The sequence below is a fragment of the Symphodus melops genome (assembly GCF_947650265.1).
Source record: "Symphodus melops genome assembly, chromosome: 9".
NCBI lineage: Eukaryota > Metazoa > Chordata > Actinopteri > Labriformes > Labridae > Symphodus > Symphodus melops.
In genome coordinates, this window is record NC_136699.1 from 13,651,181 (window position 1) to 13,669,801 (window position 18,621).

The 18,621-nt window shown below is 40.5% G+C and overlaps 1 protein-coding gene across 2 annotated transcripts in view; it reads right to left on the bottom strand.

The window, feature by feature from the left end:
• Nucleotides 1-502: 502 nt before the first annotated feature.
• pcdh11 (protocadherin 11) overlaps nt 503-18,621 on the bottom strand; it is a 126,725-nt gene continuing 108,606 nt past the window's right edge. For both annotated transcript variants that reach the window (XM_079352303.1, XM_079352304.1), the window contains exon 7: nt 503-3,079. In XM_079352303.1, coding sequence (XP_079208429.1) covers nt 2,616-3,079 — 464 coding nt within the window. In that variant the 3' untranslated portion in view covers nt 503-2,615. The remainder of the gene's footprint in view (nt 3,080-18,621) is intronic.

Consider the following 18,621-nt stretch of genomic DNA (forward strand, 5'->3'; position numbering starts at 1 on the left):
CAAATAAATAAAGGAACACTAGCTTAGCCTCTATAAGGGCGAATCAAAATGAAAAGAAAAACAGGACTGCAGTAAAAAAAAAAGAAGTCATGTTCGTATAAAAAACAAAGCAACATCCTACTGATACATTCATGCAGTTCTTAAACTATTCCCTCCAGAAGTTGTTTTCAATGAATGCAGCAGCTGTAACATTACAGTACATTGGAGTTACATGAGCATAGAAAGTTCAAACACAGTGTGGGTTACAGGTAATATTGTGCCTACTGTACACATGTGGTTGAATAAAATATTTCAAACAACCACATTCCTATTTAAGTGTGACAGTGTTTTATCCCATGTATGTCCTATACATGTAGAGAAGGGCGAACATCCCACTTTTACAGCAAGTAGTGTCTTTACCTTCTATCATCAATCAATGGCATCATTCTTAAAAAAAACAAAAAAAACAAAAAAAAAACACACATTGTATTGTTTAGTATGGTTATTGTTAAAAAACATTTTTGAGTGAGGTTTAAAAATGTCAATGTATTTCCATAGACATCATAATGTGCATTCCCTTTCATATTTGATCCTTTGATGAAATATGAATTGTTTATATCAGCTGCTTTGTACCATAATCACGAAATGAGATGAAGTGACAGAGTATGTGAGATGAAATCGTATTTTCAAACGTTTCATCCACTTGAGTTTATTGTGGGATTTGTCTAAGTTGCTTATTTTGAATTAGCTTCATTTTCATAATTGACTGAGGTGAAATTGAATTGCTCCCTTTTCTGTGTCCTTGACACAGTGTTCCTTTTAGTGATCATTTCACTGAGTCTCACATAAATCCTCTGTATAATGACAAGAGTCCTGACCCTAAGTATCTGGGAGAATAGGTGTAGTAAGAGCATGCAAACACAATTTGTCTCGCACCTTCCCCGTAGGACGCCACAATGCATTATACATTTAGGCCTGTTCCCAATTTGCAAGATGGTACAAGAAAATGAACCGCATGAATCATATAGCTTCTGATGTAGACACCTGGCTGGGATGTTACTGGAAAGAAAAATGGATATCAGCAAAGTCACTTATTGCTGTAGCAATAGATTATACTGGGCCCGATCTGTTACAGAAGCAAGTTAGTCTGAAGCTGTTATCATCATCATCAGTACATTGTACACATACAGCCAGTGAAGCAGTGTGTGTATGATAAAAGCCATGGTGAGGGGCAGCCTGCAGGGAGGTCCTTTCAAACAGTGCCGATGCCTATTCTAATGATAACTGCAAAAATAACATTAACATCAATAATTTAGTTCGACTTGGAGCCCTGCAGTAATTCTTGCACCCTGGCCTTTTATTTCAGTGTCAGTGGTAAAAAATGAAAACTCAAACTTTGCAACCAAACTGATTTGAATAAACTCACACAAAAGTAAACAAAAGCAAAAACATTATGGGTTATTAATGATATAATGTGAATGGAGAGAGCATAAAAACTTTAACTGAGTCACCTTTTCTTTGTCTTTGTACATGCAGAGAATGTTTCTTACTTGCAAGGAGAACCGATCCAGACCTCTAAACCACAATAGGCATTGCTACTGAGATCACACATCAAAGTAATTAGACTGAGAATTTCATAATTGGCTCCACTGCCGCTATCGTGCGAGAGTTTCTAAGCAGCAAAATATGAGAAATAGAAACAAAGAAGGGGAAACAAAGGGTATGTTTCTACAGCGCATCTGTCTGCGCCTTTCAAGGCTAAGCTACCGAGATAGTGAATGAACATTTTCTTAATAGAGTTGGCAAAGATGGAGCAACCACCATATGGAACCCATCATTCTTGGGTTTGTGTGTGCATGTGCGGTAGATAGTGTTGTTTTTCGTGTTTAATTTGTGTACTTGTCCATGGTGAGAATATAAAATGCAGGAGATTACAGGTGTTGTCTACCGGTGGCCCAGATAGGCTTTGTAGACTTTTTTCCCCCCTCATCTTTCTGCAGTCCCCTGACCAAAAAAAAAAAAGACTTCTGAATTGTGTTCAGGCAAGACTAAAGAACCATGTTTCACCACCAAAGGAGTTTGTGCTGCGTGTTATATAGAGCAATATTTCACTAGAACATGAACAGAAACACATCCACCCACAGCTCATAATTAACATTTAGCCCAATTTAGCTCACTCAACACAAAGCACTGTATTTGCATGTTTTTCTGCATGTAGAAATGGTCTTTTAGGACACGGTTTCACTAAGCTGGGTCCAAAGAAGGAGAAGTGTACATTGCCATTTCATGTCACTAAGCAAACATCACCAAACTTAAGCAAAATGTATTTTCTTCAGTGACAGAACTACTTTGGTATAGAACTACCATTATTCATTATACATGGGCCTGCTGGGTTAAGAGCTATACACTTTTTTTTAAATGCTTTAGCTGTCGGGCTGATCCAACGTGATTTTGTCTGAACAGCAATGGTGGAATCCATATTCAGATGTCTTCATTTGTGAAACAGAGCTGGAGCTGGTCAAAGGAATTCAAATGATGCATACCTCCGCAAGCATACATACTGAGCATAAAGTCACAAAAAGCCGTCTATGGACTGAGTTCACATTTATGTTGGGGCAATGAATGTCTTGTTACTCTTACAGCTGGTGCTCATGTAGGAAAGAACCGCTGCCTACTTCAGTGGGCGTCTGCTGCCCGGGGACCAAGAAGCTCGCCAGGGGAATGACCTTGACGTGGTCCTCCTTCTTACTACTGGAGTGTCTATCCAGGGTGTTGTAGAACTGCGGCCGGTTCATCCCTTTGTCCAGGTCTTCTTTTTTGGGCACAGATCTGCCCAGCGTATGGCGCCCATCCATGACCCCCATGCTGCCCATGTTAGCTTTGGCCCCCCTGGAAAAGCTCTGCTGGAAGCCAAAAGAAGACAGTGTAGCTGTGATGGCGGCGGTGGTTGGGGTGGTGCTGGGGCTGTTGCTACCAGACCCTTGGAACTGGGCCAGGGCTGGGGGCATCCAGCAGCTGTCGGAGTGGCCCAGTATCAGACACTCCTGGGTGCAGGTCTCAGAGGCCTCTGCCAAAGCTTTCTGCAGGTTTACCTCTATGGCTGTAAATAAAAGAGAAGAAGACAGAAGACAAAACAACAGTTAATCCAACAGTTCAGGAACTGCAGAGAGTAAAGTAAAGTAAAGAGTAATGATTTTACATGATTGCTGTAAAACAATTGAATGAACTCATAAATCAAAATGTTCACAGAAGGAAATTGTCACCTTATCAGGAGTTGACCCACAAAATGTCATCCTTTTAGCAAATCAAAAGTCAGAGATAAATGTTTTATTTCATCTTGTAATGAGAAAAACAGCAGCAGAGCATTTAATTTCCATTGGTATTCCCATGCCTCGCTCTGTTTACCTACAATATGCAAGGAATTCCCTGTAGCTTAATTAGAGTTTGAAAAAAAAAATTGTCTTGCTGTTTGTGTCTTGCATTGGCTTAATATTTAATAAACATCTTAACAAAGTATTGTTTACTTTAATCTCTGTCAGTGTGGCACACCTTAAACCCGTATGATCTTTGAGAAAACAAAACAATTCGGGTCAAATAAGAAAACTCAAATACAAAGAGCTGAAAAGAACAACAAATCCAGCAATCCCAGGATCATGTGAGCATTTTCGGAATATTCGGAGACAATTAACGCACGTGGTTAATTGTGACAGCGTTTAGGTTGCAAGCATCAAAGAGAAGGGAACAAAACCTGAGAATTGAATGAGGTTGCATCTGGCCAAGGGTAAGCACTCAAACTATCTTATCTCATTATCCTGGCACTGACATCATGTGTGGAATGAGTCTAGGATGAGGCCTCAGCATTGAGCCTCAGCAATAAAGCCTGTCAAGCCAGATAATTAGAATGTAAAACAGTAGGTACCAAGGCAACCAGGAGCCTGCAGTGTTATGTTTCCAAGGCCTTGCAAAGGAAAGACGGCCCTCATTCAAACATCACACAGCTCCTCTAGGCTTCAGCTTCAAGCTGTCATGTAGAAATTATTTAGTATATTTGCATAAGTAAGAATGCTATGAATAATTAAGCGTCCTAAGACCCTGGCACACAGGGACTACTATTTCCTTCATGCACAACACAAGTTCTGCTTGCTCAATGTTGTCTGCAGACCTTGTTAATTTTTCTAGTGTATTTAACACTCAAGGTGTATTTTCATAGTCCAAACAAGTCAGACGTCCTAAAACTATCTACAGTATATTGTAGTGTAACGACTCAAGGCTCTGTCTTTTTTTATTTTGTGACACTGCAGATTGAACAGCGACCAACTTTAATTACGAGTGCAGCGTCTGAAAATGAATCACTGGGTATAAATTGTGAGGATATATTTGGAGTACCCACGTGGAGTCAAATCTGTCCTCTCCATATTGAACTGAAGCCTTGGAGCAGGAGTGTATAAATCCCCTGGGCGGTAAATGTGTCACCTTTCAGAGGGTCACTAACTTCATTAAGGCTAAAATGGATGCTGCTTTCTCATTCTCTGGGCAAGCACAATAGGGCTGAGCCAAGTCTCAGCCGTGCCCTGACTCAGTCTCCCTCGTCAGGCTTTTCTGCTGTTTGTAATGCCTTTATGGAAAACTGTCATTTTTGATGAGGTAATGCTGTTAGTATGTACTTTTTATTCCCCAACTTGCAAAAAGGACACATATAAGAAAATGATTGTGTTCCTGACAAAACATTCAAAAGCGCTTCTTTGCCAGATTCCCTGCCTTCCCTCCAAACTTTAAATTATCAGTGCAGCCGAGGGTGAAGCTGTCTTTAACCTGGCGTACTTTCAGGTAGTGTGTAGCTCCGTGACTTCACACAGCTTGAACTCACAGCAGTTCCGTGTCAACAGCCCTCAGTGCCTCCAATTTTTTATAAGCAATATTTCACATCCAGCCTTTCTTTAAGACATGGGCCTGTACTATTTTCTATTCCGGGGGGATAGTTTGAAAAAGCGATGGCGGGTTTGGGAGGGTGGGAGTGCGGTGTGAGTGATGTCGCTGACAGCTCTGGCTGCTTTCGTCAGCTCGAGGTACTGCGCAGCCTGCTTGTGATGCCGCTGTCTTTTGTATTCAGGGGAAACAACTGTACCCTGCGGAGCTTTCGGGAGGAATCACACATCACTGACGCCCCGAATCCCCTGATGCTGAGAACATTCTTTTCTACTTTCCTTCAAGGAAATTTGAATGGCAGACAAGTGGGGATAATGGCAAACAATTGGGTGTAATAGACAGCACGACTCGGATCAGACCTACTGTTCTCATTTGAGATGTTTCATCTTCATGGTGATGTGGTTGAAACAGAACTGTGATTCCTGTTCAGCTCCTCTGTAGAGTTAACAGAACATCTAAAACAAGCTCACCTGCAATCACCCTGCTAAACTGACTGCAGCTGACGCTGGAAATGAAGTAGTATTCAAATCATGTTCCCATTCCAAACAGCCTGCGGGTTAATTTGACTGCTCTGTCATAAGCTAATCTATTATCCATGGTCTTGTTGTGTATTTCTCGACACCCGCAGTGGCACACGTTTTTTAGTTGCTCTTATGGTCATAATATGCAAGGTCAACACCAGCGTTAGCCTACAGCAATCCTGTTCTGCAACATCAACACATCCTTTGGCCAGCGAGAGATCGAACACCGCTGCATCCACCTTCAGCTGACCTTCCGCTTGTGCGGTCAAACATCACAGTACAGCTTGTATAAACATTGAACATTAAAAGAGAGAGTTTTAAGAATGCTGCATGGCACGCAACGCATTACAAAAATATGCGTTTTGCACAAAAAGAAAATACTCGACTTCATAAAGCGTGCCGTTTGCCTTGACACAAGGTAAAGAGAACATTTTAAAATGCATCTTTGCAATGCATGAGTTTAAAAAATATAGAAGTGTAAGAATAAAGACTTCCTTATCAAGTCAAATTAATAATACCTATAAAACTTTTTAAAACTTTTAAGCAAAGAACATTTAGAGCACCAGGACCACGTACACGTCTTTCAATCTAATGAAGTTAAAGGCAGGGTTCTTCATTTTTTTGAAAACTAGATTTTGAAAGTAGCTTTCCCTCAGTGCCCCGTCTGCACTGCGGGAAAGATTGAGACTGAGATTGGTACTTTTTTTTCTGTCAGGACCTAAAACCAATGTCAACCAAAATCCTAAAAAGTGTATCGAGAGGAAATTACCAACACTGCCTTTAAGTACACTCGTAAAAAAGTAAGTCAACTAAACAATATGAAAATGCATCGTTTGCATTGGTTCCACTTACAGTGTATATGTATTGATGCACTTTGGGATATCTCCATCAGCGGGCGTGCAGATGATTCACTGATTATAATGTCTTTTTTTAGTGTAGCTTTGATACCGAACCATCCCAGAAAACAAATTCATGCTCTACTTTAAAACAATTAATGTCCCAACAGAGCACACCTGTGTCTGCACTTTATGTTTCTATAGCAGATGAGGATATACTGCAGGAGCCCTCTGCTTGCAGCTGCTGTGTGCAGCACCATCCCCTGCTTTGGATATGCATTCAGGTCGCATGCTAGAATCATGAGGAGGCGTACACGTTCAACACCGCGCGGCTGCATGCTAATACTTTACGTAGTTGGTAATATGAAGATAATTGGTAACATTTTGTCATCAAGAACATTTTGTAATGATTTGATGGAACTGTAATAAACAGTGCGAGGCTGAATGCCCTCAGGATGTTCAAGTGCGACATAACGCAGCTGGTGTGATGACATTTTGTGTCTTCATTATTATTATATTTTTCTTTTTTATTGTACTCGTATCGATTTCCTCCGTGATGGTCATTAACTCAACTAATGCACATACATGATTTGACAGGCAGGAACACTCGCACACATTCAGGATGCATATTAGCCGGCTGATCAGGACCTCTCGGCACAATGCTATGAGATATTTAACATGACACTTGATGATATTTACTGACAGAGCTTGTTAGATCATGATGAGCTTCACATTAAGGTCTGCACACATATCACGGTTCCACTTATTATTTCAGCATGCACAAACTCATTATTGCTAATTAAAAGGATAATTGCATGCATCTAGGCCATTAAAATCCTCATACAGCATCTGAAAGGTGGACTAGGCCCCTGACTCATCCTGGCGGTGGTAATTGGTGCAGTCTTTTCAATTTTTCAGCCTGAAAACTAACCGCAACCAGCTGAAGTATAGTCTAAAAAGGGCTTTATCATGTACTGCAGGATGCCTCCATGTAGACCTTTTCATCAGAATATTAAAAATGTATTTGCTTTTATAGGTCCTATTTATGCAGGCTGCAGTACGGCCCCCTCTGCTGAAATCGTGTAAATCTATATCTCTGATCTATCGGACTGAAGGTTTTACTTCGCTTTCTCTTTATTGTCTAGTGTCTTGATACATGGCCTGTCACTATGCTGCATAGTTGTTTTCTTTAAACATTGCCTGCAAAAACTTGAAAGCTCAAAAGTTTCTTTTTTCAACTCACGAAACCTTCACAAAAGTGCAAAAGTTCAAATGAAACCCACAATGTAACTCGGCAAAGAAGATACTGTAGCTGTCTTTCTCCACCAAGAGCACTATCACCTGCAGCCCTGCCTCCTCTTGGTGTCAATAAATTTAGACTCAACGAGTTTATTAGTGACAGGAATCACAAGACAAAAATGCATAGAGGCTTACACTCCGCATTATTGAGATGTTAAAAAAATGAGGGTAAAAAGAACTCTCCCTTTGTCTCGTCTCTTATCAAGAGTTTTTCGAGCCGTCAAGGATGACTACAAGTGTTTCAGCTATCACGAGTGCAAAAATATGATCATTATTATATTAGGTGTCTGATATGGGCTGAAATGAGACAGAGTGTGAGGGGGGGGAGGAGGAGACATGAGCACGTTGTGTCTCACGTCTGGAGGGAGACCAAAAAGACAGAAACACAAGAACATGGAGGATTCTTTCAAATAAATAGAATCTCAGTAGAAATAATTGGGTTTGTAATTACCCAGACTTTATCGCTTCACTCGGCCTTACGCTCACTCCAAACGTACAATCTGGATAAGCAAATGGATGGCCATTAATAATAATAGCACTATTAAAAGCCCTTGGTGTTGCTCTGAAAAAGGGAGATGCCGTTACTTTCATCACAGCTCTGGCAATCATCATTTGAAGGAGAGACTAATGTCTCGCTTTCACAGAATTACAAATACAAGACCAGGCCGCTTAAACACTTGATCCATTTCACCGTTCTTCCTGCTTTCTTGGGTCTCTTATTTATTATGCACACTTATGACTGATTCATAGCCTTGATGATGTGTACTTGCATATGAGTACATGTTCTATTCACGGCATCACAAAGTGAGTCTGCTCTCTGCAGGAGTCAATACCATATGCAATACTTATAAGTGCTGCATATACATGACTTAGACAATAAAATACGAATGCGCACCCTGGAAGAAAAAGTCTGCCGCTGCTCCCGATAAAAAAAAAGAAAAGAAGAAAAAAGAGGCTGTCTCTATGGCAATGAGTGTGAGAATTAACTTTTCTCTGCCTGTCATACTCAAACACCATTTGTTTTTTCTTTACTTTTATCAGGAGGAGGTACAGTATAAGTCTCTGTGAAGGCAAGAAGAGCTGTTTTTTGTCACAGCTGACAAGGCTGTGAGGAAGTTAATATTCTATTGTAGCAATAATAAAAACTTGCTGTGCTCCTTGGAAAGGCAAAGATCAACTGTGTTGCAGAGGTCAGCGATGCTCTGTAGGAGGCTGACGTGTGTGAAGTTCTATAAGGAGCCATGCTGGGTTAGACAGCAAGTGTTGAATGTTATCAACATGACTTTTTTTTTTTATAGAATGTCGGGTAAAGCACTTCTTTTACCACCTGTCTTCATCTAATAGAGAATGGTAATGAACTATCTAACAGAATGGCGTATTGGATTTGTTTCCTGCTGAAACATAAATTCCTGAAGCGATTCAAAGCGAGATATAAGAAAGTGGCAATGCCATCGCTCCTCTTTTCAACTTTTTTAAAACAAACACTGCCAGATGTTATGAATGGCCTCCCGGAAAAGAGACAATGCCATGCAGATAAGAAGGGAGCAAGGTTGTCCATATATGCTGAAGACTAATTACTTTTGATGCATTTACTGAAGTCGGTGAGTCTCCGAGCCACATACGTATTTATCAGCACTTGCGGGACCTATACAGTTTCTCAGCTGTAATCCATCTAGCCTTGTCTCCTCTCGACCTCTTCTGCTTTCCCAGTGTTTGACCCATTGTAGCTGAAAGTAATTGCAGACAGAAAACAACATCTAATGATTACTTTATCTGGGAGTCTGAGAGAGAGTGAAAAGTCACAGACAGGTACTTTCAACAAAAGGAGGAGGCCTTTTTGTTCCCGACACACAATTTCAGACAACAAAGAATATTATTGACTTGGCTGAGATTAGAACACCAAAACAAATGACAAAGCACAGAGAGAGGACAAAGTGCACAAAGAAAGAGAAAGGATCCCTTGAACAGCCCTGAGCGAGCGCTTGCTTTTTTCCTTTTTGTTACCATTGATTAAAAGTAGGTTGAAGTACCCATTTCTACACCCAGAATATACAACACCAACACAATCCACTGATTCAACTTGATGTAAATTCCTTTATCTCCAAGTCACCTTTGTTGTCTGAAAGAAAGGAAGAAGAAGAAGAAGAAGAAAAAAAAAACACCAAAAATTTCCATTCTGCCTCGGCATAAAATGTTTACCCCGAGATCAACAAAAGCAATTGTGTGATTTCCATCAACAGAGACCACAGTGGGGAAGGTAGAACACAGAATAAGCTTTCATCCTGACACTTGACGTTTTTGTGTGTGACATTGCTTGATTACATCTCCTTCATTATGTGTGGACCACTATTGGGCCTCACCTCCTGAGGACAAGACGCCAGTGTCACCATCAACACAATCAGGCTTGGCCAAATACCCAGCATGGGCCAGATAGATGAGAGGTGCAAACACCATAACAATCTGCAATCAGCGCTCATCACTGCAGTGACACACAGAGGAAAAGGAGGCACACACTTTCCACAAACATATTTACACAAACACATCAGAGCTCTCAGTTTAAAATACCCTACAAAAAGGAACACCATTCAGTCTTTTCTTTGTAAGTCTGCACACACGCTGACGATACTGTGATATACTCTAGCTGTGCTGTCTCCGACAAGGAAGCAATACATAAATGCATATTTATAAGATCAAAAATAAAAAAAAAACCTGTGAATCCACCTTAAAATTCATTGCACATGGATGGATGACTGAAAATTTCCATATTGTGTAGATAATGCGAGGCTTGGGAAAATAAAGTAAAAAGCAAGGAATGAAAAGGGAAGTGAAAATATTTTAGAGGGATCTGAGCAGAGAGAAAACTCGACTGATTAAGTGCGACCTCACAAAGCTGTCTGATATTTGCAGGAAGATTGGATTGTTCCAGCAGGAATACTTTCTGAACAAGCATGATTTTTAGGAAATGACTCTAATCTCAAAATGTAAATGTCACTTATGACACTCTTAGCTCCCTTGTTTAAATGGAATTAGAAGCAGATTTGAGGCGTAAGCAGCTCCTCCAAGAATTGAACCCGTTACGTTTTGGCAAAGAGCCGCACGCAACAATAAAAATGAGGCCTCCGCCTCACGCGATGGAAGAGATACTGGAGAGACAAACTGCACAGCACCCGCCAGTGTGCTACATCCCGTGTCATGTAACAAGCAAATTCATCACACTGACCCATTGCCCCCAATTATTATGGAAAACAAGAATGAATCAAATTAACATTGAAGAAGCTCTCGGATGTGGCAGCATGTCTGTATTGCCGATAGATGCAGCAGCAGCAGGAGAGGAGAGGGTAATAAACAAGGTGCCACTGCATATGCCATATATCTTGCAGTCATTGATGATTAGCTCTGTTTTCCCTTAGCCATACATTACTGTTATTGCCTCCACGGTCAGGCAGATAGGAAGTGGATACAAAGGCATCGTGAAGCCCATCTTTCAACGGATAAACTGGCAGGCTGAAAACCACTCAGCACTGGTGGCGGCGTGATTTCAGTGCATGAGTGATCTGGTCATGCTGGAAATTGTAATCTCTTATATGACAGGGCTGAGAGGGAGACCTGCTGTACAATGTGTGTGTGTGTGTGTGTGTGTGTGTGTGTGTGTGTGTGTGTGTTTATTGTGCAACAATGTATTTCTAAGTGAAATCATTCAGTCTGGTCTCAAAAAGAGAGCCCCTCTTCAGATGTCAGCAGCTCAAGTCTGGATGTTTTGTCCCTCCAGGCTCTCCTGAAAATGTGTAATCTATATGAGGTGTCAAAGTCAGGCGCAGACACGCAAACCATCCTTTTTCTATGTGTCCCTTTTTATTCCCCCATCCTCCAAATATTTTGAGGACGGCTTAAGTATGAATGCAGGCTGTGTACGGTATTAGTCACAGTCATTAGTGCTGAGCAAACTTATATTTGCAGTATCAGTGTGTAGTGTAGCATGGCAAAGGTTTTAGTATGAGGGGCACACTCTCCCCAGATCCCCCTGTGCATGTACACTTTAAAGGTTTTCCTTTTCCGGAGCGCCACAGAGCCTCCTCTGGGGACAACTATTAATTTTTCACCGAAACCTCCCCTGAATAATGAATTCTGTCCTATTTATACGCTGTGATAAGTCTGCTGAATGTCTAAAAAGGGGTTATCATGAAAAGGGTAAGGCTTTCAGAGAAAGACCTGTTCCTGCTTAACATGTTTAATTCATCCGCATCGGCATGTTCCTGAAAGCACAAGAAAAGTCAAATAATGTATCACCAGCAAACATGAAAGTGGGCGCAAGCGGCACTTTCAATAAATCACGGCTTTACTTCTACTGTTGCGATGTTGACTGCCACAATCCTCAACCCAAACGCCAGCCGTTGAAAGTTCAGATAGATGCCTTCTACTCCTTCAGGCCCTGCTGACGGATATACTCGAGCTGAAATCACAGAGGTACTCAGTGGCTTGTGTTAATGTCTCTGTCACTACGCACTTTATTTGGGGTGTGTTGAGTGCAGGCATTGTCGACTAACATTCCCCACAGCGAGAGCGACTGATACCAGAGACACACGGAGTGATGGAGAGAGTGTGCAATAAGGCAGCTGCTGGAACATAAGCAAAAATAGCAAGTTAAGCCTTTAAGTAGTGCAACAAGACTGAAAGATCTCATAAAATCTGCCTGGAACGAAAATGTGAAACTTGAATTGATTACAAGAAATTTTAATATACTGTGATACATAATTAATCAAATTTCACCCCGGGATAAATGAAGCCTTTCTGATTTTGATAATGATAACTGCTGTACTGACTAACAGTTTAGCCCATTCCAGTTCATTTTAGTCATTTTGTTGCGGAATGTATCAACATTAAATAGTATTACTTCAGTTTTCACACTCAATTCAATTTATTCCAAGTATTACCCAGAGAGTCAAAGTTTTCCCAGGACACATCTGTGGTAAGATGGTAAGATTCGGGACGTAATTACATGTTGATCACTAAGTGGTTCAGTTCAATCTTCATATGGAGAATTTGCATGTATCACTCGGAAGTCCTTTTATGAAATAAAAAAAAAGGTCATATTCAGAGTTTTGAACATGTGTCTTATCTGATTCAGATATTATTTCAGATTTAAGCAAACAACTTTGTCTAACAGTCTCCCGGTTAGTGTCTAAATGATGCTCTCAATTTCGAAAAATATTGTTCATCAAATCAAAGGGCAGAAGCAGAAAGTAGGTTCTCTGATTGTGTTCTGACTGTGAAGATGAAGAGAATCCTCCAGTGGCTCCGGCAGTCCGCAGAGGAGAAGTCGGTGAAAATAGCCACGGCACTACTTTGCTCTAGAGACTGCTGGCAACCCATTGACCTCAATGTCTTTTATGCTATTTAGCCTCGAGCTCTAACTACCAGATATTAACATCCCATATCTTTGATTTTTGTGCGCCTGTCAGGCCCTGAGGACACTTGTATATGTCTGTCCCCGGGTGTCATCCTCTCTATGTCAGATGTTTGGGCCTGCTCGAAAACGACAAACACCCACAGAGAGGCAAGGGTAAGTCACATTTCTTCTCCCTGGCATGCAGTATCGACTCTAATGTTGACATGTACTATCAGAGCCTTGGGATGGCATGGAGAGAAAGGAATTTTGGCGGAAATAAAAGCACTAAATGTCACTGACATATCCGAGTGTTTGTAAAATTGTGGGAGAAAATTGCCATCCGTATGATGACATCACTGTGGCCAATTTTACCCCGCAGTTCATTTTCAAGCTGCTGTATTTGTGTGTGCGTGTTCATGCTTGTGTGACAGAGGGAGAAACAGGCTTGCTCTCCACATAATTCAGTGTGTGAAGGCACCAATACCCATCTCTATGATAATTTGCTATTCACTCTGAGCAAAGATAGCAATGTTGATACAATTCATTTCCCTTTTATTAACTGGTGCAGAAATGTTGGGCCGGGCAAAAGTGACTCAAGGAGTGTGAGAGGGCTGCAGGGTGGTGGAGTTTGTTTTACGGGTGGGAGGAGAAGGCTAGTTGTACAGGGTGAGGGATATTGCATGCACAATAGTTTATTTGCCTGAGACACAAGGCTGAGTTTACATGAACCTTGTCTGGCCTTTGCAAAAGACCTTAGGTCGGAGTATTATAAGTTTAAGAATATCCATGTTCGCCTCTCCAAACTTGTGTCAGCTTCAACAAGTTTCCGTTTCGTACCTCTTGTTTGCAACAAGTTTGAGTTTCATGCGCGACAAGCAGAGACAAGTCCAGTCAACTCTCTGAACCTAACGAGAGCCTCGTCTCTTTTATTCAGGGTTGATGTCCACTTTCTCTTCCCTCGCTTCCTCTCTCCACCCTGGTATGGCTAATTATTCCAAACTATCGGATAGACACTTTCAATTTCAATTAAACCTCAGTCGACCTTGGGGTGGGGGAATGGGGTCGCTCTCTCAGCCCAGAACAGTCCCTTCTGGCATGCTGGGTGTCATTTAAGAAGAAATTTAAACTCCGTTTTTTAGCAAGACTTCAGAGAATACAGGCTGAGTTCACACTTGTCAAGACTGAAGTGTGCTCAGCGAACGTATTCCAGTAACACACTTAATGTGATAATTGAAAGGGGTCCAATTAAAGCTTGGAGGCATAACTGGCTACTCTGATACACCCTAGGGTGGCTGTGAAGGACAGATTTACAGCCATATGCAGCTAATCTAGCCGTCTAGTATGGGCTATGAATCTTAATGCACTGATGTTACGATGACATATTGGCTGGTGGTGGTGTACAAATATAATCTTTTAGCTCACTGCATCAGCAAGAGGGTACACTCTGCCGTAAAAACTGTGAAAAGACGAAGGCAAAAAAAAGAGACCGAAAATAAGCATAAAATATCCACAGAATCGCAGTCTAATATCATCCAAGCAAATACAATAGTCGACCCTGCTGCAAAAGAAAGCGAGGGCACCATGTATGTAAGAAAAAAAACAATTATGTGATATTGACAGCGAGTGCAATCAAAGGCTCCCCTGCCAGACTCAATGAGGTGCCAATCAACTGAGTGTCTCTGCCGCCGCCTTTCATTTTAGAGTCAGAGAGATTCTGCCGTGGTGAATCATCAGTCAATAGCTCAGAGCTGATGGTTAATGCTGATTGATGACATTCACCCATTCACCCCCCTCTCTTACTACACAGCATTATCGGCAAAACAACAGTCAGCGGGCAAAACAACATTGGGAGGAAAGTTTAAGAAGATAATATTGAAGATATTCGTAAAATTTCACTTTTAATTAGTAGGAATGATTTTGATCTGTAGTAGCAGCTGTTTTCCAGTGCGGAAGCCTCTGCCACCTTGCTTTGATGGCTTCATTGTTTCACTTTGCAAAGAATGTGTTCTTCATTGAATGCTACCAGAGGTCACCTGTGATTGATTCAAGCCATAATTAAAATGATTATTAAAATAAACGCTAAAGCACCAGATGCTTTCTCTTCATTGTCCCATCACATCATGTGTATTAGGACGTCACTCAGCAAGGCATTAGCCAACACAATGTACAGGCAGCGCCGGACAATTGAGTACAAGCGTGTAATTAAAGTGATTCCATCAAATGTGACATTTCTATCAGCGCGCTATATTCTGCTTTTGCTCTGGCTTCTCTTCACCTGCGGTGACTCACCCATGACCGGAATAAAAGAAAGTGATCACTCTTAGACGAGGAAAAGATCGCCTCTGTGGAAATATCTTCATGTGAATTTGTGGGGAACATGGCAATGGTGAGCTGTAATGGGCACTTTTTAACCCTGAAATGTCAAGCTGGAGGAGGAACACTGCAACAAAACATAGTTATAATACTGAATTGGATAGAAGTGTCACCCCCTTGAAAGAAAACAACATTATTTCCGCTCCTTCCGCCACTCTCATTCGCTTGTTATTCTCTTGCTTATACCTGTTCCTCTCAATGTTTATTTTTCATATTTCATTCCCATCTTCAGTTGACAGTTTGAGGTATTTTCCTTTATTATTACTTAGCAGCAGGCTACTTCCTCTTCAAGTTGTCTGCACAACAAGAAAAAGGCATTATGGAACACACGCCAGAAAACAGACTTTTTGTCGGGGCTTCATCCTCGGCTGCTTTACATGTACAGCAGGCTTTGTAACATTCCTTTCATTATCTCGCACTTCCACACATCCACTCTTATTTGCAGTGGCTCTCAGAGAGTCCACGTATTCCAGTCGGACCTAAGGAAGGCTGGGTGTGAGCCATCCATCTCTCTGACAAGGAGAATAAACTAATTTTCTAATTTGCAGTCTCTCTCTTTATAATTCATGAAGGAAATATAATCTGACATCATACCTTTACAAAGACAACAATTAGAGTTTGAGAAATGACTGATATGATCCTCTAAGAGACACTTTATGACAATGTTCTCTGCTGAAACAATCCCATGAAAGCCTTCCTGAGATTTATTTACAACTGAATCTGCTTCCCACTATCTTCATTTACATGTTTTATTTTGTTCATATCAAACTTTAAAGCGCAAAATTTGTTACAACATTATGAAAAACCTGACCTGCCAAAAATGCACTTCTATTATTCCCTTAAAAATATGATAAATTAAAACGAAAGGTGGGATTTGGATTTGGATTTTTAGGTTTTCGACAAGCCCTATAGCTGTTTTTCTTGTAAACTATAATTTACTTTAATTTTGAAACTTTTTAAGATCTATTCTTGGAGATTGGATACATTGTATTCAGCCTCTAGTAGCAACACTTCCTCGTCAAAATCAATTATTAAGAAATGTTCTGCCATTAGGAACACATGGTATTTTTAAATATGGTACTTAACTTGCTTGTCTTTTCTTTCAGTCCCTCCACACTTCACAGAGTGCATCGCAAAAGAATTGTAAACTCTACTGGCACAGGAAGAAAGGGTATTAATTTTTCCAACCTGGAAACTGTAAACTGAAAATACCTGAGAAGTGGATAATTCTGTCTGAGGGAGACATGTATTTTCCCCCTTCCTTGTGTCAACACAACTTCTTTTGAGGTGTGCAGCGATGTCTGCATGGGCCTGATAAGTCTCTTATTCTCAGCAAAGAGTAATTTGCAAAATGCAGACGGCTGTACACAGACTCTCCACATTGTTAATTAAATCACTCTGCCTTTGATGTTTCCTCAGGTTTTAATGGGAAAATAACAAAATTAAACAGGATGCTGTCTTCCCTTCTCGTGAAAGGAATGATCCATGGATGGTGCATCAATTATTATAGCTGAAATACTGTAAATAAATTAAATTATCCATAAATAAAACTGCATGACTTTCATGTGAAAGCAAAGCATTGTTTTTCTTTAAATCTGTCAAGGCACTGGCACATGAACACAGGAACATATTATTCACAGTTGTTAGCACCTCATACCTGTTGCCAAAGCAGCATTGACCATATGGTCATGCAACAACAGAAAGGTGTGTTGGAGTCAGGTGATGCTTGTCCTGCCATTCTACCTTTATTTTATCATTAACATTTATCTAAAGGTGCTGGAACAACTTTTTCAGCCTTTGTATGGAATGTAATCTAAATTATCCTTATAGGCAGATTTAGCTTTCAAACTCATCCTAACATTAAAACATTCAGTAAAGAAATAATTACCTCAATTAACTTTGTTTGAATGTTTGAATTGGCCAAATCCACTCAACATGAAAGCTAAACTTTTCACTTTTAAACATGAGGTTGGGACATCGAGGATGACATTTTTTCTATAAACAATAAAAACCATGATTGTATTTATGGTAATTAAAAAACAAATGGTAAATGGACTTGAGCTTCTGTAGAGATTCTCTAATCTTCTGGCAACTTAATCGCTTTTACGCCACAGGTCACACCCATTCACACACTGATAGCAGAGGTCTCTTTGTAAAGTGGCCATCAGTATCCCATTAGACACAGCGGACATTACCTGCAGGAGGTGGGAACCTGGCTTCCCGATTAAGAGACAACCAACTCTTTTAACTGAGCCACAGCCGCCCCACAATCAAAAAGCTAATCGCTTCAGACTTTTGTTAAAAGTGCAAAACAATCTGGAATAGGATAAAATAATAATGTGCTTGATGTTATAAAACCCTACATACACTAAATGTTTCAATCTTAACCAGTAAATGTACTGGTAAATGTTTTGAAATTATGGAATTACTTGAATCAAATTTTATGATTGTGATTTTGATATGATTTTGTGTGTTTTTTTTTTTTTTTTTAAAACATTTGTCTGCATTGATTTCTCCATTTTGTTAAGCTATTTAAGCTTGTCCAATGTTGGTTGTGTTGAGGGTGTTTGTCATCTGAACTGAAAAAAAGAGCTCATAATTGGAAATAAAATGAGGGGTTTCTTGGTTTGAGACGGTGGTTATAGAGCTCAATGGTTGTGATTACATCCCCCAGAATACACATGTCACCCCCCCACTCCCCCTCCTGCAACCTGCCTCTAAATGTGATCAATAATGATGGCTTTCTCTCCATAATGAAAGTCACGCTCAATCACAAGTTTGTCAATGGCTGCCGCACAAAATCAAACGGTAAAAGTAAATTTTGTCTCAGGGAGAAAAAGATGAGCTACTGCCTTCATTTACTCGACATTTGGCCACGAAACAACAAGAGCTGCTGAAAATGACGGTGAGACGCCATCTGTTTTGTCAGGGTCAGTAACTTCCTGGGCCACATATAATCTGCGAATACTACACTGTGACCTTTGCACTAATCAATCCACCAAACACTTTGTGTCTAAAGAGAGAAATCTGCAAATCAGGACGAGGAGAGAGGAGTGTTTTCCAAGAAAGGGTCAAGCTGATAACAGAATGCATCCCCCAAGGTGTTAATGGCAGGCTGATTATCTAAACGGTGAGTGTTTTTTCTTACTCCAACCTCTAATTACTTCAAGGCTAGTCTTTGAAAAAAGCAATTATGAGCTGGGCCGAACTGTACATCTCACTTTAATGGTTCAATACTCTTATTCATTTGTTCTCATTTTCAAAATATCAGCATTGTGTAGATGGAAAAACACAGGCAATC